The sequence below is a fragment of the Plectropomus leopardus genome, chromosome 20 (assembly GCF_026936395.1).
Source record: "Plectropomus leopardus strain MGB_pleo_1.0 chromosome 20, ASM2693639v1, whole genome shotgun sequence".
In the NCBI taxonomy this organism is placed as follows: domain Eukaryota; kingdom Metazoa; phylum Chordata; class Actinopteri; order Perciformes; family Serranidae; genus Plectropomus; species Plectropomus leopardus.
Window position 1 is genome coordinate 3,352,237 of NC_142195.1, and position 25,291 is coordinate 3,377,527.

General features: G+C 37.5%; 1 protein-coding gene across 2 annotated transcripts in view; it reads left to right on the plus strand.

The window, feature by feature from the left end:
• Positions 1-25,291, plus strand: part of dcc (DCC netrin 1 receptor) — a 352,843-nt gene that overhangs the window by 76,401 nt on the left and 251,151 nt on the right. For both annotated transcript variants that reach the window (XM_088070760.1, XM_088070761.1), the window contains one exon: positions 21,206-21,568. In XM_088070760.1, coding sequence (XP_087926886.1) covers positions 21,206-21,568 — 363 coding nt within the window. The remainder of the gene's footprint in view (positions 1-21,205; positions 21,569-25,291) is intronic.

The window sequence follows — 25,291 nt, forward strand, 5'->3', positions numbered from 1 at the left end:
CGCTTGTTGGAAGGAACTGGCTCCCTCATGATGCAGCGGGCGCTACAAGAGGTGATATTGCACTACTTAACTCTTTAAAAGTTGAGTGGATCATCCGGAAGTTTTGAATCCACGGTTCCTCTGTGAAAAAATTGACTATCACTTCTTAGAAATCCATTATGTGGCTGCTCCCACATATAACAGGCTTATCTTTACATTATTGCCTGCATAAAATAACCTTTATTGCCTTCAAATTGATATAATGACGGTTGGTGTGGTAGCTGCAATAGAAATAAACAATGTTTTGAATGCCATCACCATGCTTCTTAGAATGTTAGAGAAGTTGCATAACATCACTCAATGGAAACGCAGTCACCTCGCGTTTGTGTTTTATCGACATTTCAAAAATATCACTCAAGTTTTGTGCAAATCTGTAATGGAAACCTGCCTTGTCTGTAGTCATTCTAGTTCGAACTCTATTACTTTTTCAGTTGTTTTAGCTCTAGACTTTAATCTTCTAGCTCTGGAGCATCTAGCCATTCTAGTTTTAGGTCCCTTACGGCGCTTTTTCACTACATGGTACCTACTTCACTACATGGTACTACTACTACATGTCACCTGCATAAAGTGTGCTGCAGTATGCGGTCAATAACTAGGTTACTGCGAAAAAGATTTTACTAGTACCTGCTGGTAGCATTTCCTCTCTCCCTTTCCCTTCTGTTGGATGATGAGGAGTTCAGGTGACTACGTGAATGTAGGAAGTTGAGTGCAGCACCGCTTCACGCACAGATGGCCGCAGCAGGAATAAACATGGTTGAATAGTGGAGACAGATGTTCGGAAATGGAATGTAATGAGTGAATAAATACACAACATTGACTTATTATTTCTATTTTTAATTATTTCAGGAACCTTTATGTGCAGAAAATATATATTCTGTAACACAAAAGTGAACCATTTTTTGGAGCTTCCCCTGAACGTCTCAAGGGAGACAAGTTCCCCTTAACTCCCTGGTAATTTAAAGCAAGCATACACAGAGACTCACACTTGCTGGATTCGCTCGTCGGCCAGTAAGGTGAGGAACGTTTGCACCTCCTCAAGCAACCAACATGTAATCTTTCTGACTGCCATTTTGGGGAAGAAGAAAAAAATGATACAAAACTGCAGCTGCTACAATAACTTTACTGTTTGCGCTGTTCAGGGTATTCCGTGCGTGCCGCACATTGATGACTCAGTGACGTTTCTCTCTGACCAATCAGTGGTCTGTGTAGTGTGTCCACGTCACCTTTTAGTACCTCTCAGTACCCATTCGGCTGTTTTTGGAATCCCAGGAGAGCAGGTACTAAAAAGGTGGTACCAGGTACGAGGTACCAGGTACTTTTTCCTAATGGAAAACCAAAAAAAGGTGAGTAGGTTGGAGTAGAGCTGGTACTATGTAGTGGAAAAGAGCCATTAGTCATCTAGAGTCAGACTGTTCAAGCTGTTAGGTGTGCTATTGTTGTACTTCTAGGTCTCTTTTAGTTCTTACTCTGAACCTTGTAAGGCAAGTTTATTTGCATGTTGCTTTTTTTTTAACAGCTTGGCAATTAAGAGTACTTTATAAAACACAAAAAGGCAGTACGATAAGACATATGTTACATGAATCTGTACTTGCTCTAGGCCTTCTGGCTCTGTAGTCATTTAAGCTATAGGCACAGCAGTTGTCATAGCTGTAGGCCTTTCAGTTTTTCCATTTTTTTGTGCTCCAGACTACAAGACCTTTAGCTCTGCATCCTTTAAGTGTTCTGGTCTTGGTCTAAATTTTTTTTGGTCTAGCTTTTTTTGGTTCAGCTCACGGCCTTGTCTTCCTTCTATCTCCATACCGTTTGTTTCTAACACAAGACCTTACAGGGGGCCTCAGTGGGAGCCATGTAGGTCCAGCTCTCAGTCAGCTGCCTCTGGATCCTTGTAATATTCTAGCCCTCAGCTGTGTCAGTGCTCTCATCTCAGCTTGTAGTTGTTGTTGTTGTTGTTGTTGTCGTTGTTGTTGGCTTTCTGTTCATTCTAGTTCTAGGCCCTGTAGTCATGCTACACTGACCTTTTCGCCAGACTCCAGGTTTGTTGCAGCGTTCAGTTGGAGGCAGATTGGTGGACCGTCAGACTGAGCTGCACAATGCTGACCTTCCACCTCTGGAAATGACTTCCAGCTGAAAGACATTTTCTCAACAACATGGACCCAATTTCTGTTGCTTCCTGCTCAGTTTGCTAAACCAAACATCTGTTACGGAGACTCAACCTCAACTATGGAAGACATTCCTTCTTAAAGAAGCATACTGGTGGTTTGAGCTGATGAAATTACTTACTTACACTTAAGATAATTAATGTAATCATAGTTATTTACCAGACTTTAGTGTGATATTATAGTTTTTCTTTTTAATACATTTGAAAATATTCCTAAAATGTTGTTTTAACTAAAAAATTATGGGGTACTGAGTTAAGATTGATGAGGGAAATTTATATATAGCCTGCAATATCACCGTATCACAGTTCTTAGCAAACAAAAACCAGGAAAATATGATACAAGAGAAAATGGGAGAAGATTAAAGGAAAAGTGAAGTGTGACGGAGAAAGAGGAAATTAGTGGCTTTTAAATAAAAGCTCTGAACATCATCACCCATCCCCCCTCCCTGACTGATATTTCTTTTCATCCTGATCTTTCCTTTCATCCTGCAGCTTTTAGCTGCTGTGTTTTATTTCTCCACTCTCAGGGTTTTCAGGAAGTGAATCTGTGATCAAAGACCAATAGAATTGTTCTGACACCGTTTTTACTTCACACTGCAGATTTTATCCCTGATATTATTCTGCTATGAGCACACCAAATCTGTGTCTGAATACTTTCACTCTGCCTATGATCACATTACACCCCGTCTAATCGTCCAGCTTGTATTGATTACAGATGATTATCAGTCTTTTCAGGATCACTCAGCAAGCTACGCTGGTAACTTCACACAGATATTGTTCAAATCATTTTTCAGATATGGTTTTTCACAAAGGAACACATAGAAAGACTTAAAGTGGAAGAAAGATGTAGTGTTTAAGTGGTATGTAGTGGTGAGGTTGCAGATTACAACCAACTCAAACTTCTGTGTATCAATAAGAACTACGATGGCCAACTCAAAAATGTGAATGACACTATCTAAAGCTGGTGTCTGGTTTGTCAGTTCTGGGCTGCTGTAGAAACAAAATGGTAGACCAACTCCATATGTAGACATAAAAGGCTCATTCTAAGCCAACTGCAACTACTACAAAGAATCCTCAATTTTAGGTGTAAAATAGCTATGAATTATTATTTTCTTCCTATGCCAATATATACTTCTCAATTGTACATACTTGCCCTTTAACTGTAGAAATGGTAAAAAAAAAAAAAAAAGATATTCTGTTTGTATCTGGTTTTACTTTGAGAGTAGCTAAACCCCTAAACCACGTTTTGCAGTTTAAAAGCAATAAATATGGGTATTAAGCATTGATGTTGATCAGTTCAGGTCCAACTCTTGACATCTGAGAGTAAAATATTAAATTCTACATATCATGTTATAAATATGCACAGTGACTGCCCTTTGGAGGTTGAAAACTACTATTACAATTGAATTTTGCTATTGGCTTATCCTAATAGCAGGACCCTGATTTCATCACCAAATGAGTCCCCTGTCACCGCCCTGTCACCACACTCTCACCAACCACTTACTTTGTGTGTGTGCAGGGGGGGAAGGGAGGTGCTGTGGATGACTGGGTGACAGCCCTGCGTCCTCTAAATGATTACGTCTCCAGTTAAATCTCAAGCACAGATATAGCTACATGGTTTGTTTACATGATGTTACAGAAGTAGATATTTAAGGGAATCAGTGTTGACCCTTGTTTTCTGTTTGTACACAGTGATATTATGTTACATTTGGTAGAGGATGCTGAGTCAGTTGTAACATTATACCAATCTGGACTGCTGTTTGGCTTATTACCAAACCAGCTTGAAATGTTTACATCAGTCCAACCCCATTAGTAGAGGCTGATGCTAGCATAAGTAGCAGGTTAAACTTCACTGTATAAAAACTGTCAGCAGAGGTTAAGTCTTTCGAGATTTCTTTCTCTAAATGGCCTCATCTCCAGCTGGCCTGTGGTTGACTTTAACTGTGTTCAGACTGTTAACAGAAGCAGACCTTTGCTGGTTAGCATTTATTCAAAGTGCTCAACCTGCAAGCATTAGACTAACTGTGTTCAGTTAAATTGTTAACAGAGGCTAACCAGTAAGCTTTAACTCTGCTGTAACTATTGAGGCTAGTGAGACAGTTTTGTGTCTGTTACTTTCTGCACTGTACCTTAAATGATCAGTTTAGATTTAAACACAATGACCATTAACACCAATTAAACCAGAACTCAGGAAAATCATGCATTTTAATTTTATACCCTACAAAGAGTGATGACCCCATTTTTCGCAACATTGTTCCAGGGTATCATGAATTCATAAACGCATTATTAATTCATCTGATGGTTAATATTTAAAGTGACAGTGCGGTGTAGGAATGGACACAATGTGTACCCGAGGTATTACGACACAGTGTGTGAGTGTGTGTGTTTCAGTGACATGTTTGACAGCTATTCCCTTTTCGCTTTGACACAAAGCTGCTTTAAAACTGTCACTTACGAATTTCTGTGTGTATGTGTGTGTGTGTGTGTGTGTGTGTGTGTGTGTGTGTGTGTGTGTGTGTGTGTGTTTTGACAGCTACCCCCTCTGTGCCTCTTTGACAGTAAGCTACCTTGTTATTGCCATTCATTTATTGTGTGTGTGTGTGTGTGTGTGTGTGTGTGTGTGTACGTCTGTATAATTGGCCTGCTGTTGACCGGTTGGTAATTGTGTCTGACAGCAGCAAAGGTCTCCGTTAACAACGAGCAGTCCCAACGCTTATTGGGGTTTTAACCTGTAAACGCATGTGCGTTCGCGCGCACACACACACACACACACACACACACACACACACTTGCACAGTGAATATGGTCATATTTGTCTCAGGGGACGGAGTGTCACAGTTGTCTCTTGAAGCGTTTTGACAGGGACCAAATGGAAAACACACAACACCTCAGTGTGTTTGTGCGTGTGTGTGTGTGTGTGTGTGTGTGTGTGTGTGTGTGTGTGTGTGTGTGTGTTTGTGTGAGTGTTTGAAACTAATCCCTTTATTTTCCTCTAAATCAGTGTTTCACCACTTCCTTTGTTTTTCATTCTTCAAACACATCACTTTCTATCCGTTTTTTTTCCTCTTTGTCACACCTCTCTTTATGTCTTTCTCTGTCTCCTCACAATCTGTTTTAACAATAAAGATGTACAGAGTGCCAAACATGCCAAACAGTTACAGAAATTGTACTAATAATAATTAAACACAATTAAATATGTATGAATAAATCAAACAAAAAACCCCAATAAAAATATATACAAAAATTCTTTATATTCATTTATTCTTATTTTTTAGATTCCTAAATCATATGAGTTATTAATAACTTTATAATTGTGTAAGAAGTTAATTGTTTTTATCAATATTATTATTATTTTTTGTTGATCTTTACCCTCAAGATGTATTTTACCTCAGCATGAGACATACTCAAGTGCTGTCATGTTTTCCCCATGTGGAGCTGTAGAAATAAGACAACTGAAAAATCTTTATTATTGTTCCAAAGCATTCAAACATCTGCTCTTCTTAATTCAATTTACCAACTAAAAAAACAAACAGACTGCGATTGATGGTGGTGACACACACACACACACACACACACACACTTTAGGTAATTAGCAGGAAACACAGCAGGCTGAATGAGACTTGGCTAATTAAGACCAATTGGTGTTAATATCAGAGTGTGTGAAGTGTGTGTGTGGTTCTCTGAGCAGTTCGTTCAGATCAACCAAGTGTGATTTTTATACTGAGTGTGTGGCAGGAAGTTGTGTAACAGAGGCGTGATGCAACAAAATGCAGTTGAAACAACTAATTTGTTTTACTGACGTCATGACAACTCATCAACCACATTGTTTATAAATGATTTCTTATCTGCTGCCTGTTCGCACTGCCAGAAACATATTTTGAGATCGTCAGAAAACCGTAATAAAGTCTACTGATGGGCCTAATGTGATAAGCTAGAATCTGATTTGTGCAGACACTATGAAAGATCTGCTGTTGTGCTTGTTTCCCCAGTTGAAAAAACAATTACCCTGAGCAAAACGTGTAAATATCATAAACGTTTGCTTACCACAGAGCTTATTTCCTGCAATTATCCAAAATCCAATGGAAAAATCTCATAGGCTTTTGGACGAGGGAATCACGGCGACATTCGCCTCTAGCTTGGCCTACTGACAATGTCTCCCTTGGGGCACTCTGTAAAGGTCTTGTAAAACAATGTGCACTTAAATCTCCATGGTCAAACCAGCCCTTGTATGGTAAATGCACTGAAATGCCCCCAGCATACACCTGACAGTGTCCGTATTTTTTTTATTTTATGTTTTCAAAATAAGGCGTTAACACAGACTTTACAAATTGCAGATAAAAAAATAAAAATAATCTGATTATACTTACAGAAGTACAAAATATATTACCTGTATTCTTGCATCAAGAAATCAATGTTTGGTCAATGATAAACTTTTATTAATTCACCTCTTAAATATCAATTCTTGATCACATGTAAAGTGTAATATGGTATAAATGTTAACTGCTGTCCATGTGGAATGACCTAAATTTAATATAAAAACATATGTAAATAAAGTATATAAAATATCTAAAAAATAAATATATAAAAAACAAATACACTGGAAACAGCTTTCAGCCTCTTGTTTAAACACTCTAATCATTTAAATGCAATCCATCTTCTTTGTAGCTTCCATATTGTTCCCAGTTTCTGACTGACTGAGAAGCACATGAACACAACAAATTCTGAAGAACCAAATCGAAAACTACAACCTTGAACGCAGCAAAAGTAGTAAAGACTTGGTGACTTTTTCCTTTGTTATCGCTGTAAATTGTCCATTTATTACAAAAGCATTTATGTACCTTTGCTCCTAAAATGGGTGCAGGTGCTCCTAAAATGTTCAGTAGGGAGCAGCAGTGCTTCTGGTGGACAAAGTTAGTCTGGAGCCCTGTTAACTGCTGCGAGCAATTACTACCACGGCATCTGTGTCCATGATGGATAGATGGATACATCAGCCACAACAGACTTGTTTGTGTGTGTGTGTGTGTGTGTGTGTGTGTGTGTGTGTGTGTGTGTGTGTGTGTGTGTAAGAGAGCTCAGCTGTGTGACAGTCAAAAGGATTACTGGAGTTATAGTTCAGTGAGACACAGAGGGTGGACGACAGGTGAGGCTTGTTAATGAAGGCTTAGCGCTAAACACATGCAACCACACTGTTGATGTCCAGCTGGTGTCAGAGCTCACTGCAGATGGGACCTTTACAAAGTCTGTGTGTGTGTGTGTGTGCGTGTGTGTGTGTGTGTGTGTGTGTGTGTGTGTGTGTGTGTGTGTGTGTGTGTGTGTGTGTGTGTGTGTGTGTGTGTGTGTGTGTGTGTGTGTAATTGGCCCGCTGCTGGCTGACAGCAGGGATGTGGTTTTGGTTTTTTAATGCTGGACTCAGAGGGGAGGGGACACAATAACAGGGACACTTCTACAGGTGCATTCAGTGTAGGAGACACTGATTCAGTCTCATCTGTGATGCTGTTGTTTAGTGAGGTTGTAGTCTCAAAGTAAGAAACCAGAAATTTGCAGCTGCTTTAGAATTTTTCACCCCCCAAAACGAATCAATACAGCAGAGTGAAATCTAGCAGGAGTGAGCTGAAGTGGGTAGAAAATAGGAATAGAGGATAGTAAAATCCTTTATCCCAGTATATGCAATTTAAAATCTGTATAAAACAATAGTTTCTAGAAAATCAATGGGGACACTGTTATTGATGAAATGATCAGACAGTAGTGTGTTTTGGTTGTTACAGTTAATGACATATCTTATAATGCAAGGGTTCATTATAGTGATGTTGAAATCCTGTAAAACTAATAAAAAAAAGTCTGACTCATTGACTTCCAACATTACGAGTGGTCTAAAGCTATTAACCCTTTTAAACTTGAAGTGCCATTACTTTTCTTGTGCTGTTTTCAGAAGCCTTTCACAAGTATTTAGACCTTGGAACCTTGAGCAAATTGGTCCGATGTGTTTCCAAAACATGGGAAAAAAAGGCAATGAGCAGCATGGTAAGAAATGTTTCACAAACTGCAAGAAATGATCAGATTTAGCTAATTATTTTTAAAGATCTATGGGGAAAGGGAAAAGAGAAAAAAGCTATATATAAGCTATAAGCTATATTTTAAAGCCAGTGCAGTGGGATATATACATAGATTATGATTACATGTTTAAAGAAAGTTTTCAGATTTTTTTATATTCTTTTAAACACCTTTTCCAGGTCATTTCCTATAGCTTTTTTTTGTTAATTTTTTGTATTTAATAATCTTCAGGTCATTTAATGTTTTTGAAAAAAATCAAGCCAGTTTGCGCAGGGTTGAAAAGGTCAATGAATCCAAGGATTCCAAAGATTAATAAGAAATTAGTAGTAAGTGTAAGAAAATTACCTGGAAGTTTGTTAGAAAAAAGGAAAGGAAAGGACATGACCTGGAAAATGGACAGCTTCCTTGACATTAAAAGTATAGACATGAGTTGACACAATCATAGTCTCACAGGAGGGATAAATAAACCCTCTCTTTTTTTCTTTTAAATGCCCCTTTGTATCACTCTGTGTCCCCTCTCTAAATCCATTGAGGTGGAGCAGTTTGTCACTCACAGGGTGGATACTTGATGTGTCGATCAGTCAACAACCAATGTGATCCGATTAATAGATGAGAGGAGCACGTGTTTGTGAGTGAATGCAAACTTTTAGACCTAGCAGAATGAACGGTAAAGTTTCACTTTCAGTGTGCCTGACATTCTGCTGCTGTGTCTGCCTTGACACATTCTGAGCTGCGACGGTGGTGCTTTAAATAACCAAATGGTAAATATATTCCAGTAGTGCTCCTAATGAACGTTCCAGCCCCCAAGATAGAAAATCTGTTTGTGGCAGCAGGTGTTTTAATTGCAGCAGCCTGCCTCAAGTAAATGAATGTGTGGGAAACCCTGCAGTGTGTGTTTGTGTGTGTGTGTGTGTGTGTGTGTGTGTGTGTGTGTGTGAGAGAGAGAGAGAGAGAGAGAGAGAGAGAGAGAGCGAGAGAGAGAGATCATTTTGCCTGTGCTTACAGGACCATTAGACTTAACACTTAACCACACTATGCACATGCACTCAAACACAAACCAGCTTTTTTCCCAGTTATCTACAGACTAGACTAGTGATGTTGCCATTACTGTAGTGGCAAAGTTCAACTAAAGCAGCAGGCAGTCTGTAAAAATGTGCAAGTTATTTATGCTCACTGGTCTGAAATTGCTCGGAAATACTTAGGCTTTTGTGGGGAAAAAAAACAACGAAAACCTTTTATTCTGACCTTCACATTCTGGATGTGAAAGTGTCACAGAGGGCCATCTATACGGTTGATCATCAACCCTGTGCTGGCAGCGTGCTAGATCTTTAGCTGTGAAATAAAGTTGAATTCGACTTCATGAGACACAGACTGGTCTATTTTGTGCTTTGATAGTTTTAGTTTGGAGCAGCTGATAACAGCACAGTGAGGTTTTGGTAATCTGTAGGTGAAAAGTTAAACTTGCTAAAAAGTAGTGAAATTATTCTATTTTTAGGGCCCGCGCATGAACCATGCGAGGACCCTCTTGATATGCAAGGAATTATTATTTTCCTGCCAAATTAACTGCATTTTTAGAGGTCCAAACATGCTCAAGAACTCATGAAACTTGGTATGCATGTCCTGCCTGGCGAAAAATATCTTATTTTGGTGGTTTTGGAAACTGCCGTGGAAACTCCACAGCACCCCCTAACGTGTAGCCCCCATGGTCAGTTTCACCTACAATTACGAAATTCAATACACTTATGTTTCATGCCCAGATGCACAAAAAGCCTCTTGGACCCACCCCCCAAACCCAACAAGAAGTTGGCCATTTTTAATTTTGTGCTCACTTTTGGTGATTTCCACCTCTTGTACTATTGCAAACTCGTCCTACAGGATTACTCTGACCGACTTCAAGTTTTTGTCCAAATTTAACCCCTTTGTGATGAAATGTTATCAAAGATCTGCACAAAACTTTTACGATTTTCCTGTAGCGCAGCACAGAATTTTGATATTTTGCCATAAAACAGGAAATCTTGAACACATCTGTATGACAATATTCGCTGGTCACAATAGCGGCACCTACTGGCAACAGGAAGTAAGCCTTGCAAGACAGTTATGTTTTAATTTACATTAAATTTTCGTGGTTTGGTCTACAAATGATGTACACCAAGATGACGTGGAATTTATGTGCCCTCCAGTGTCATCTAGTGGGCGCCGGAACTACTACGTCATGTGAAATATCTCATTGTAGGATCCAAACTCTCTGCGTGCATTATCAGACTTTCACAGAAATTAATAACCGCTTTAGCTAGAATTCAGCAGTACCCCGACATACGTGGGGGTGCGAGGGCCCTTTCAGCTTTAATGTTTAAATTGTAGCTTTAATTTCAAGAGCATTATAAAGATAATGCAACAGATTTTATAGGATTACTTACATACATTTCTTAGCATGGATTATTAATAAAGGATTTGAATTCATACATTGTCACCTTAAACTTCTCAGATGCCCAGGGACAGCCTTCTGCTTATTGAACTCAGAATTTGAATTTTCTAAAATAAACTTTCGTGTTCACAAGAAAAGTAGGTTTCATTACCCAAATTACTTTAAGTCTTATGCAACTAAACTGCTTGGTTAGGATTGGGTTAAAAGACGTACTTTCATTACATAAATAAACAATGATAATGAATGTGTGAGGGTAACTACTTTATGCAGTTAAAAACAACTCAAATTCAATTTTTGGTTTCACACAGGACACAAACAGCGGTCTCCTGGGCAAATGCCCTGTATTTGTTTGACCCACTCAGCACCTATCCCTCTATACTTACACTCGCAATTTCAGTTTGTGTAATTTCAGGGTTAATGGAAACCCACTTACATCTGCACATGGGTTTACATTGGAGTTAGTTTAAAGCCCATTGTATCTCATACAGATGCTAAAGGGTGTTGTGCGTTGGAATTAGCCACCTAAAGCTGCTGACCAAGCTGCCAAATCTTAAAATGAGAGCAGGCTGCTCTGTGACAGATTGGGGGTTTTTAGTTTTTCGGATTATATGTCACTTCTCAATTCCCTTTCTTTCCCTTGTAGTTTCTGTTCCTTCCTGCTTCCTCCTTTCAGTCAAGATGATTCTATGCTGGCAGGCAGCAGCCGGCAGAGTTTAAACACACGCAGTATTTGGACGCTGTCCAGAGTCTTAATGCAGTCTGCTTTTCAGACACTCACCCATAGTGTCAGCCACAGTGAGAGTGTGTGCGTGTGTGTTCAGATGGTGTTGGCTGTTGTCCACTTCGCTGTCACTGACTCTCATCTTATCAGTTAAACTTGTGGATGGCTTTATATCCCTTCATCCCTCTACCTCTATTATAAAAATCACTTAGGAGTTTCGGAGCCTGTGTGGGGTGGACTCATTTTCTGACTGTCAAAGTGTCTGCTGCAGAGGCCACCGTGTCCCGGGTTGCTAAGACCTAACTCTGGGTCCAAATTTAGTCCAATCAGGTCTTGTAGTGTCCCACTGACTTTTGACTCATAGGACATCTTTTGTTGCCGTTTTTATGGCTTGTTAACCCTTTAACACCTGGACCAACATCAGTTTTCCCGCATTCGGACACCTTTGACTAGAATTTAAACCTCTGAAACCTGAGAAAATTGATTTCTTTCAAAACACAGGAAAATACACAATTAGCAAGAAATGCCCTAGACTGAAAACTAGGTGGGGTTGGGGGGGATTACAAGATATTACATAATTAATAAGTACATAAATAAAACAAACAAAAAGACAAAATGTTCAGAAAACTATAATTATAGTTCTATTAAATATATATTGAAATTTCTGTTACAGAAAAATACATTTTTTATTTCTTTCTTTTTTGTGCTTATTTTCAGGTAATTTTCTTGTAACCTTTTTTTTAGACTGATTTCTGCTAATTTTGGGGCTTTTTCTCGTTAAGATGCTTGTCTCCCTCTTTGTGTGTTTTTGAAAGGGTTAAGGCTCAGAGCATCATGTGGTGTTCCTTCTGTATTTGAGTCTGATCGGATTTTCGGTTATAGACCAGGTCTGACTGTGTGGAGTGCCTTTTGGATCTAGTCCTTTCTTTTTGAAAATCAATTTATACATGTCAGGTTTTAGGTTTTACAAACCTAAAAAAGTCATAAAATGTAAATGTAATCACACCTTTACTCTTCATAATCTGTTTCTCTGTTCTTTAGTTGGTCTCCTCTGGGTGTGATTTTGGTTTGAAGAATCACTCAGTGAAATCAGTAACAAGAATAATCGCTGACAAGCTCAGAAGTAGAAGGTTGCTAAATTTTCTAGAGTTGTAGAGGAGGATCATTTTTATTATGAATAATATGAATAAACCAGAAATGGTTTAAACTACAGAATGTCAAAAACAGTCAGAGCAGCTCATTACATTCTCAGTGCAAAGTTGACTGAATGAATTGCCCTGTTTTCTCTGACCAACACTCCAAAACAAATCCTCACATCTGAGATGCAGGAACCAAAGAATTATTAGCCCTTTTGCCTCACACATGACTAAACTTACAACTGTTGCTGCCAGTTAACAAATCAATAAAGTGACTAATCGTTTCATTATCTTTTAAGACATTTACAAGATAAGTTCCCTTGACTGTGGTAAGTTTTTTGTCATACTTAAAGACACTCTGCTGCTGAATGAGAGAAGAAAATAAAACCGTTGTAATCATGGATGAATTAAGAGACCTGGATACAGCATTGGAGGGGGGTCTCCACTCATTCCTATAAATGCTGCTCAGAAGTTTATGAAGCTAAACACGTTCTATGATTCTTAAAATATCCTTCTCTGAATTTACTGTTGAAATTGTGGCAATGCTTTCTTTTGAGTCTATAAATCCAAGTAAATATTTTTTATACTTCACATATTGGAAATGTTCTTCATATGTTGAACTGTGTGCTCGACTGTAGACATCTTCCATATTTTTTGCTTGCTCAGCTAACCTGCTGTGCTCTGACTTAAGACTGTCTGGTTGAATTAATTAATAAATTACATTAATCGAACACTTTATGTATTTTTCCAAAAGTGTTGGTACACAAATAGATCCTCTCCAGGAAATTTCCTAGAAGTTTTTAAGTTATTCTAAAATGAAATGCACCTGTAAAATAAAGCCTTTGCATTTAAAACCATATGAGGAAAAACAATAAGCAAAAAGCAGTAAAAAGAGAGAACAAGAAAGTACAGATGGAGGAAGAGCAGACAGAGAGTGATAGCATCAAACTGCAGGACAACGAGGACAAGGACACACTGATGAACTAACTGACTGACTCTGAGTGTGTGTGTGTGTGTGTGTGTGTGTGTGTGTGTGTGTGTGTGTGTGTGCGTGTGCGTGCATGCGTGCGCGCGACTGGTGGGAGTGAGTACAGATAGAGCTGTCAAGATGGTGATTTACTGATAGAGAGATAGAGGGAGAGGACTGCTGAAGGGGAATCAATAAGAAGGAAACCGTGAAGGCAAAGAAGGAGAGAAGAAAGAAAAGAGGGGAAGGAAAGAAGGAGGGGGAGAGGGTGGGCAGAACAGAGGAAAGGAGGAGCATGAGAAAAGAGGGAACAAAAGAAAGAGGGGCAAAGCCATAAATAAAGACAGAAATAGAGAGGAGGAGAGGAAGGTGTCCTCAGTTTAAGGTATTATTAAGATTTCACAGATTTTGACTCCTGTTCTCTCTCTGCTTAACTGAATTAGTTACTGTTGAGGACACTGGGGTCATGTCCTTTCCTATGCCTCTGGAAACTTTGTCTGTGCTATTTAAATGAGTATAGGCCAAAAGTAAAGTAAAATAAAATAAAAAAATGAAAATAAAATTTTAAAAAGTAAAATTCAATGAATAAAATAAAAGACTGAATGAAATAAAATACAAATTTATAATACAATTACAATTTATTTTAATACCTTTTTATTCATTTCAATGTAATAAAAACAGAAAGTGTCATTATCTGTATTTGTATAATATGGAGAGGCCTGTGACAAATGCAAATTTTTATAATAGCCAAAATAACCATTATTCAATTATAACCACACATTAAGATTGTCAGTGACCCAGCAACACTGTGAGCTAAAAAAAAAAGTCCCATGATCTCTTAAAGGTCTCAGATTCGTCTGTAACTAAGCTATCATCTGTCCATATTACATCTCTTTTTAAAAAAAAAAAACATCTCAGAAAGGAAGAAATTGACCAAAAGTAAAGTAAAATAAATTAAAATAAAATTAAAATAATGAGATGTTGGGGGGTCCGTGAAACATTGCTCACTTTTATGTAAAAAAGCCATCTCTCTCATAGGTCAGACCTGTAGCACTTGCACATGACATGAGTCTGAACTGCGTCACAACTGCGTTCTGCCTTCTAACTTCACTGTTTTATATATATAAATTATCTCAATATACATCTCTCAGGCTCAGAGAAAATGGAAACATTTTGTATGTCCATTATTAACCTTCTTTTAATGCATTACAATCTGCTTATAGAACTGTACTACAATATTCATGACTAATCATAAATATTCATAATGCCTTATTGTTACCTGTTATAACCTGTATAATATCTAATAAGCTCAAGTATCAATACTTTATAATTGCTGGTCACTGAAATTTATTTCAAGGATGAAGAAGCTTGTTCACACCTAAACAAAAGCGGACCCGTGACCCATTATCATTTACCTCTGTGTCTATTATATGTCGCTGACCACTTGGGGGGGTGGGTATTTCATAACATTAGTGAGATGTAAATGTTTTCTTTATTTACAGCCTCCTTCCAAATAAAAGTATTGTTTTGTAAAGCATTGAATACATATTTATGAATGTTTTTAAGTGTAACTGTTCAGTGCTATAAGCAGTTTAAAACACATTATATAGATATAGGCATCATAGAAAGTGTTTGCAAAATAAAAATTAGTTTAATTAACTGTGATGTAATGTGAAAGAGACGATTTGAAACTGAAGACGAGATTCTTCTCACCTTAGATCAGTATATAAAATCTATTTTACTCTTATGGTGCATTGATCCTTTCTGTCCACACAAGCGCTTTGAAATAAACAGCTTCTGCTTATTTAAACTTTTGGGTGGCACATTCAGACAGCATGTAATTAACTGCTGAAAAAAAATGACAACAATTTTCACATTCTTAGAAGTTTACCACTGAAATAAGGTTGTTTTTTTGGGTAAAGCAGTTTTCCTTCTGATTTAATACTATTTTACTGTATTGAGTTTTGAGTTATTGGTTTGTAATATTTTTAGTTAATTTACCAGGGAGTTTCCTGGAAATACCTTGTTTTAATCTGCCACTAATTACATGCAGAGTTACGAATGACTTAGTTTAGATTTGTTGTAATAAGCTGTGTAGAGTTTTGAAGCATGTGATGATTTTTCAAGGAAACTCGCAAAAAGTATTACTGAGCACTTCATTTAAGATAAAATATTAAAAATTTTAATAATTAAAAAGAACGGTAACACTTTCTATGAAGCCCATGTCTATAATGCATTATAACACATGACTAGCATACATATAATGCATTATAACACATCTGTAATGCTGTATAATTATAGTTATAAGCATTCATGATTTCTGCATTATGGTTATTTTATGCATTACAAAAATATTCACAACTCATTATGAAGCCAATGTCTATGATGAATTATAAACATACTTATAATGCATCATAGTGTGCATAATTATAAGCATTTATAAATATTCAGAATGCTAAAATATTCTCCACAGAGGGAATCCCACAATGAAGCTGTTGAAAGAACACCTCAGAGTGACTGAATAGGAGTGCTGGTTTAGAAGAAACTGCAAATATGGCATTCTTGCATACATGAGTGTCATTGATATATCGTTAGAAGCATATTTATAAATGCTTTTAACTATATGCATACTGTAACACATTATAAGTATGTTCATAATTCATTATAGACATTGGCATCATAATGAATCATGATTATTTTTACAAAGCATATAGATAACTATGAGTGCTTATAACTGTGACTATACCACAGAGGCATCATAATGCATTATATGACATGGGCTTCATAGAAAGTGTTACCAAAAGGACTAGAGAATTTCAGAGCAGATTGAAATGTTAAGAGGACTTTGACATGCAGTGTATCTAAACTATCCAGTTATGAAAATGAAGAAAACCCAGTTTTCCTCTGTTAAATGACTTTAGTTCTCCATTTGTTTCCGTTGTCCCAGTTTGGAACAGATCCAGAGAGTATTTAGTTTTCATACCTGATGTTTGTCTGATCAGAGTTTTCCTGCAGGAGAGACGGAAGCTGCAAGGGTTTAAAAGGAACGTCAGCAAAATCAAAAAGAAAAAAGAACATCTGCTGAGCTTCAAAGCCAACTTTGTCGCGTAACGACGTGACTTCAGTTCATTCTCAGCCTCTGTTCATACTTTCCAGGAAACACACAGACGCTGAACGGCGGCTTTGACCGAACAAACTGCCTCTCTGATCAGGATGAAAGGCTTTTTAGTGGCGTTGGCATCAAAGGCAAGGGAAAAGCTGCCGCCGTCAGAGCCTTTCACCAGATTAAACTAAATATAAAACACGTAAAAACAAAGAATACAACAGGTTGATGTGGCTTTGGTGGAGATGATGAGTTATCCCGTAGAGCAAAGCGCTGCGGGTCGGAGGTTAAACTCACTCATGTTCTCTGCTGTGAAGAGACACATCTGACAAAACTATTTACGTATATGAATAAATACATCAGCTAAAACACAAAAGAATAAACACATAAAAGAATGAGAAAAAAATACAACTTGTAGTCCTTTGCCTGCTGTAAAAAAGCTGTGACGCTGAAACATGGCAGAGAAAAGCATTAGGGGTTTGATTCCACTTGCGGCTCAACAAGCTGGAGCCAGGCTGTAATGAGTGTGGGTTTGACCTTCTGAAAAACAGTTTGATTGTCTCAGTGCTGAAGTTTAAGCTCTCAAGTTGTGCTTTTAATCCTCTGAAACCTCGATAGACATAATTTTTCTTTTGCTGCCTTCATATGCCTTTCAAAAGCTTTCAAACTTTGAAGCAAATTGTTTTCTTTCAAAAAATGGGAAAAAAGCAATCAACAATTTGGAATGAAATGTCACACAATTTGCAAAAGAAAAAAGGTAAAAGGCAATGGGAAAACAATCTTAAAATGAACTATATAAAAAGAGCAACTGAATGAAATGTCCTGCAGAAGGAAAAAAAAAGATAAAAAGGGGGCAGAATTATCAAATAGCTAGTGAAAAATATCAATATATTTATATTTATGATTTTTATAATTATACATTCAAAATATATGCAGTACTGTGCAAAAACCTGAGGCCACCATAGATTTTCTGTTTTAGAAAAGTTGTAATGAGGACATAATATATATATATTACGTCATATATATTATGAAGATACAAAAAATACAGAGAACATGTACAATGTTTTAAAACAGCAAAAAAGTCTAAACAAAATGGCTTCTTCTGACTGAAGTCAATATTTATTGTGAAACATGGAATCATCTGGTATAAATACACCAGATTAGTATTGTAAATCTCATATTGCCTGCCTAAGAGAGTTCAAGACATGCTAAGTGGAAATGGAGGTCACAGTAAATATTTACAATTTAAGCCTGATGAGATTGTTTTATACTGAAATATTTGCATTTTTAATACTGTATACTGGTTGTATTTTAGTAAAGAGATAATAATATAATTAAGAAATAAATATGTTTGGTCATTATAACCTTGCTAAAATAAAGTTTAAAGTGAAGACTTTTGCACAGTACTGTATATATATATATATATATATATATATATATATATATATATATATATATATATATATATATATATATCATCTTTTCATTTTTTACAATAGTTAATCACATGCTGTCTGAATGTGCCACCCAAAGGTTTAAATAAGTCAGAAGCTGTTTATTTTAAAGCGCTTGTTTGGACAGATCACATGCACCACAAGAGTAAAATACATTTTATAATGCCTTTCATGTTTGCTTTTTACAGTACATGTGGTTATTTCATCCATTTTTTATTCTAAAAACATTCATTATAGCTGCTTAAAGTCACGTTGTGTCCACATGAAGCCTGCAGCAGTATGCAATGTCTGTTATAACTTTAGTTGCATCAGTTTATAAATAACAGATTTGTATAGTGGCCCCTGGGCCCCCTTGCAGGCCTTGAGCCCCGCAGCAGATGCCTGTACTGTCCAGTTGTGATAACTGCTTTTGATCTTGTTTTATGAGATATTTCTTAACCTCCAGAGTTATGCATTTATTTGGTTTGTTTTGATTTATTGTATCTTGCATTGAATATGGCACATCCCCTACTGGACAGCCTGTTGTAACTCATCGCTGTTATGAACCATGCCTGCATTTGCTTGAAGCTCTGTTGTCAGTTTTTGTGAAGGAGCAGTTTAGTTGCTAGATGAAAATGTTGACATTATGTGTTTTACAAATTGATGTGTTAAATTTGTACTCTTATATAATAACATAATAACAACAACGTAGTATTAATTTTGTCATGGGAAGTTGGAGGGGCTGGTGGATGAAGTTTCACTTTGGCAAGATGCCTGCAGAGCTACAGACCACACTTCAAGACCAACAAACACTGAAACCGGTTGTTTTTAGCAAGTAATCACAGCATTTCCAGCAGTTCTCCAGCCCCCAAATATGGTGTTTTTAGCAACCTGTATCTGCATGTCTTGCATTAAAGAACTATTATTGAGATAGGGCTATGAAGAGCATTTATTTTTAACAAAGACCACAAACCACAAAACGAAGAACCACAAAATGTGTTTTATTGAAAGATTGCTGCATTTCAAGTTGTTTTTTCAGAGACATTTTTTTTTTGAGACATTGCTGCATTTCAAGCGGAGATAGTGCCCCGAAAAACACTTTTTTTTTTTAAACCTAGCCTTTTCTCCATTTTTTGTTAGGATAGTGCCACAAATATCCTTTGTTGTTTACCAAGACAGCCCTATATGTCCAGCTGGGATCGTACCAAAAAAAAATGTTTTTTGAATAAGACATCACTGCATTTCCAGAGGGAATAGTGCCCTATAAGCAGTTTATTTTTATGGAAACATTGCTGACATTTCATGCTCGGATAGACCGCTGAAAAGCAGTTTCTTTTTACAGAAACTTAGCTGTGCTTTACGCCAGGATACTGCCACGAAAAGCGATTGTTTTATACAGAGAAAAAGTGGTTGTTGCTGACTGAGACACCACTGTGTTTCAAGTTGGTGCCACTAAGTGAGTATTTTAAAACAAAAACATGATCATTTCCTAAACACTAAACCTGACCACATGTTAACCATAGCTTTTCAGTTTCAAAAGAATTCATGAGATGACAACACTGGTGTAGAAGTTTAACGTATCCTTGGCAGCTTTGCAGAAATGTACAGTGCATGCATGGGTAACACTTTTCATAAAGCCCAGATCTATAATACATTATAATGCATTATGAACATACTTGTAAAGCCTTATAATGCCTCCATAGTGCTGTATAATAATAGTTATAAGCAATCATGTTTATTTAAAATGCTTTATAAAAATAATCATAACTCATTATGATGCCAATGTCTATAATGAATTATGAACATACTAAAAATGTGTTTCAGTGCACATATAGTTACAATAAATATTCAGAATGATTTATAACTAAAGTTATAATGCACTGTAAGTCATTTTATAATGACTGATAAGGTCAGGTGTCCATTCTACATATTTGTTCTCCACTCACTGTATTTGCAAAGATCAAAATGTTTTAAAATTATCACAGTTGTCATGCATAATAAAACATTTCTAACGCATTATAATTGCCATTATAAGATGGGGAGTGATTTTAGTGAGGGATTTGGGGCAGATGGTCAGTTAGGAGCTTGGAATACTAGGAGGCATCACTCAAGTTTTTCTTTTCTCACCCTAACCCACAGGTCACCCTGTATTATTATCTCCAAACTGAGTGATTAAGTGTTGTTTGAAATGTTCATCATCACAAAGATCGTACTGTATGTGTGTACCTGTTCAAAACATACATTTTTACAGCATATTATGTGCTGTTCTTGCATTGACTCAATCTTGATTTTTGTCAGTTTGTTACTTAGGGTAAACAAAGACTACTTAGTGACTTATAGTCACTTTATAATATATAACATCTGCCTATAACATGGGGATTTCATTACTTTACTTAAAGCACCCAATGATCACTTACAGTGAGTTATACTCACATTAAAAACATTATAATAGAGATTATAATGTGTTATGACAGCTGTGAGAATTTTAATATACTTTGATCTTTGCAAATACAGTCAGTGGAGAGCAAAAATGGTAGTCTGGACACCTGAACTTATCAGTCATTATGAAATGACTTATAGTCTGTGATGACTATCGTTATGAATCATTCTGAATATTTGTAAATGCTTATAACTATATGCACACTATAATACATTGATTCATCATTTTATGCATTTCATTCATTTTAGACACTGCCATCATAATGGGTTATGATAAAGCATTATAAATAACCATGGGTGCTAGTAACTGTGATTATACAGCAATATAGAGGCATTATAATGCATTATAGATATGTTCATAATGTGTTACATTGCATTGTAGACATGGGCTTCATAGAAAGTTTTACCACGTGTGTGAATTTATATTGCCTAGTCTTCTTGTAGCGCATTGTAATTGTGCTTTTAAGTAGCCTATATATTGTTGTAAGTATGTTTTGTTGCATGTACTATGAAGAAGGCACATTTATTTTGTACGTCTTTATGGCATGTGTTATGGTGAAACCAAAGGAACATTTTCACATCCTGAAGTCTTCATCTTTGTATTTGTTTTCGTATTTGTGTTTGTGTTCTGATGACCGGGTTGGATGGAGAGAATTTTCATTATTAATTGTCCTTTTGGTGATATTATGTTTTTGCACTAACATCAAACTTCTCATCTCCTCTCCTCCTTCAGCCTCAGATGCCTCCTCATCTTCCTCCTCCTCCTCATCGCCTAGTCTCGGAGGGTTCGTGGGCTTCATTTTCACCCAGGAGCCTCAGGACACAGTGACGGTGCGCGGGGGCCTGCTGCAGCTTGACTGCCAGGCGCAGTCTGATGCAATGGTGGGACCTCCCACCATCACATGGCGTAAGGATGGCGTGCTGCTGAGCACAGTGGTGGACGACCGGCGGCAGCAACTGGCTAACGGATCACTGCTGGTGCAGAATGTTGTGCACTCGCGGCACCACCGACCTGATGAGGGCGAATACCAGTGCCTCGCTACGCTGGACGGACTTGGCAGTATTGTAAGCCGGACCGCCAAGGTCACTGTGGCCGGTAAGTTACAGATATATTTTTGTACTACGTTATTTAATTAAACTGTCAGCAAACCATAGCAGGTAGAAGGGTAAAGGTATACCAAGGTCTGCAAGTGACTGCTGTTACAACCTACGTCTACTAACCACCCAAAAGAAATGCAGTATGATCAGCACAACTAGTGAATGCTAAATACTAGTAGATGATAATACTTTGAGTTCTCTTTTCATGAGCCATAAGCGCATCCACATTTTACTCTGTCAACTTCTCTTGAGACTTTCTTTGACACACATGAATGCCACTATAGCGAGGGCTCGATTTGTTTGTTTACGTTTTTCTCTTATCACTACAGTGGCATGGATTGATGACGCATGCCACTGATGACGCATGCCACTGATGTTTTTTTTTCTTGGGTATTGACATAGATGGACGTATGTCATAGCCTGCGATTCAGAGGGCACTGTCATTGTACAGTCTGCATTAGGGTTGCAAATTGTAAGCACTTTTATTAATTGATTATTAGTAAAACTAATGATTGATTAATCATTATTTGACTAAAACATAAAAACCTTGCTTAGTTTACCCAAAGTTTATTGTGAATACTTTGACAGCATTACATAGCCTAATTAACTTTCACATGATGGTTAAATTCTTAATGACCAATTAATCAATCATTGATTAATTGTTATTATCCCTAGTCTGCGTACATCGACTTGATGCTGTACCCAAATTTATAAGATCCATGTTGCACAGTATAGCTGCACTAAACTTATAAGACTGATAAAATCTCACAGTCTGTAGGAGGCTTCAGGGTTAGCCTTCGATTGATCAGATCCTAAATTCATCCTAAACATGCTCTTAAAGTAATAGCAAACTCCTCCTTGTCACATAACAGCTTTTGTGCCCCACAGAGCTCAACTTTATGTCCTCTTCTTTTATGAGTTTAAACCATTTGCTTCCACTTGGCCCCATTATGCAAAAAATATAATTTGTAAGACATATTATTTCAACTTAAGATCCACTTGCTGGGTTTTACCAAATATGGTCTCCTAATATTGGGGAAGAAAAGAAGGCAAAAAAGGAGAAGGGGGAAGGGAAAAAGAAGAGATTCTCTCATTTAGTTGAATGTTTCCGTGACACCTTGACCTGTCCTTGGCATTTACACTTAACACACACACACACACACACAAGTTACATCCACACACCTCACAACACTGACACACGCACACTTAATGTTGCTCAGCTTCCTCCATTTATTTTACTGTTCATATTTATTTAATAGAACCAAAGTAATTCACCTGTAATGTAATTTACTAAGTGGAGTGTGGCTTAAGATCAATACCGTTATGGAAGACATTAATAGACAGGGAGGCACAGAGGCTTAAGTGCATCACCATCACCAACAGTATGCACTGTCTACACTGTGGGACAATATATTGTATTACACTCCTGTTAGTTTGAAGGATTATAAATTTATATTTAATTTGTAGGTGAAAAAATGTAAATGATATAAAAGGAAAATATGAGACTAATCAAATATTGGCTCATTTAACCATCAATTAGCCTCAGATTGTGACAAATTACATTTGTACTTACATCCTTGAATGTCCAATAATTTGGCCTTTGTGACCCGCTGTACTGTCACCTATCAGCAAATATATCAGGAAAATTACTTATACTAAGATATTGAAATTTAGTTTTTGCTATGTTTATTAATTTGCATGCATTTAGTAAGAGCATGAAGCTCAACATCATCAAGATTGCCTCTCTCTTTTATAATGGCGAAATTCCAGGCCTGATTCTGCATTAGCTTTACTGAGACGCTGCAGGATTGGACTTTAAATGTGAGGTCAGAGAATTTGTCATTCAGACTCACTCACTTCTGTTAAGTTGGCTGATGGAAAGAAAAATTATAGGCCTACCAACATGCTGATTACATCTGGGACTCTGATATCGAGGTTCTGGATAACACACACACACACACACACACACACACACACACACACACACACATTCTCTCTCGCTCTCTTTCTCTCTATCACAATGTGTGTATCAGCTGGGTGTCTCTTTAGCTCGCTCAGCTCTTTGTGTTTGAGTGTTATGCTCTCTGGAGTGACTCTCATCCTCCCAGTCAGTTAGAGCGATTAAAAAGACAGGAGACCAACAGCTGCAGCTCATCAGGAGGGGAGAGAGTGCAAGTGTGTATGTGTGTGTTAGATAATCTGTCTGGTTTTGGGCTTTACCATTGCCACCATAATCTAACTGTTTCCCACTGCAGGAACTTAACCTCTCGCAACGTGTAATACAAAACCAGAGCTATAGTCAGGATCACTAAATAAGAGACGGAGAGCAAGTCTCGAAGGCTTGGAACTCAGTCCTGGAAACTGAGTCAAGACTGAATCCAAATTTGGTTGAAGCCAAGCCAATAAAAAAGAAAACAATAACATATCCCATACAATAATTGTCAGTGTTGTTTTTCAGTTTATCATAATTACAGGAAAGTCCAAAATGTTTCCACATATTTTTGAATGTGGCTATTTTATATTTTTGTGGTTATTTTTTAAAAATGTTCATACACAAGCAGTATCAACCTGTACTCATTCTGACGTTGTCACCAGGTGGTGTCAGTTTGTAATGTGGCTGGATGGAACCTTGCATAGTGTTATGATGTGCCAATCAGTCGGCCAGATGGCACCTGGAGTGGCTGTATGGTATGCCGCTTGACAGTGTCAGCTTGAAATGCCGCAGATCATGACGTGATGTAAGGAGTGTGAGGTTGCCTATAGGGTGAGTGAGGGGAGGGACAGTGGATGGGTCTGACAAACCCCAGACCCTGGAGGTTGTCGTTAATCTCCCATCTGAAAGTAGAGCCAATCCATAATGTTTTTTCCTTGAACATGTTCCAACCATATTACATTTTACTTGCATTCCCCAGTCAAACTTATAGAGTATATAACTGTCCACTATTATCCATCATATCCATACACTCCCACCCTCCCACACATAGCAACCAATATGCCCCCCTCCCTCCACCATTTCGGTTTAAGCTACTCTTAAATGAGGATGCTTTGTTCTTACATGCAAGAAAAAACATAAAAAATAATATCTCTGTGGGGAACAGAAGGCTGTTTGACATCAAAGCAGCAAACAAAAAAAAAAAAAAACACACAAAATGCTGAAATAACCTGTGGAGTCAAAACACCCATAAAACAAGATATTCCAAAAAGTGGTGAAATTAGATTGGTGTACTGCAGTCCTGCCTTTTGAGGCTTTGGTGGGAGCTTCATCTTTGCGTCTCAACTGTATTTTCAGCCAATTCTCATACCAATACTTTGTCATACCTATTTGGGATGAGATGCAGACTCCTGAGGGACCCTTAGCTGTCTCTATGAGCTACACTGGGCTTTCAGCTAACTCTATCTGCAGCTATATCTATATCAACGAGAGCAGCAGATGTAGTATTAAGAGTAAGGAACTCTGCATAGGATGGCCAAATGGGGACTGTCACCCAGGGGACCATGGTTTGTGCCCCATGTGAAATCAAAAGTAAGTTTTAACATACCATTTTGTATCTTACTTAGATGTGTCACATTCACACGCCAAACACACAGACAGAGCGGATGTATTAGACAAGTTTGGAATGAGAATGGGCTGAAATTATGGTATACCGGGGTATTTAGAGGTATATTTTTCAATACCATTATGAATACAGGTGCTCCTCTTTCTCTTAAACATATTGTATGT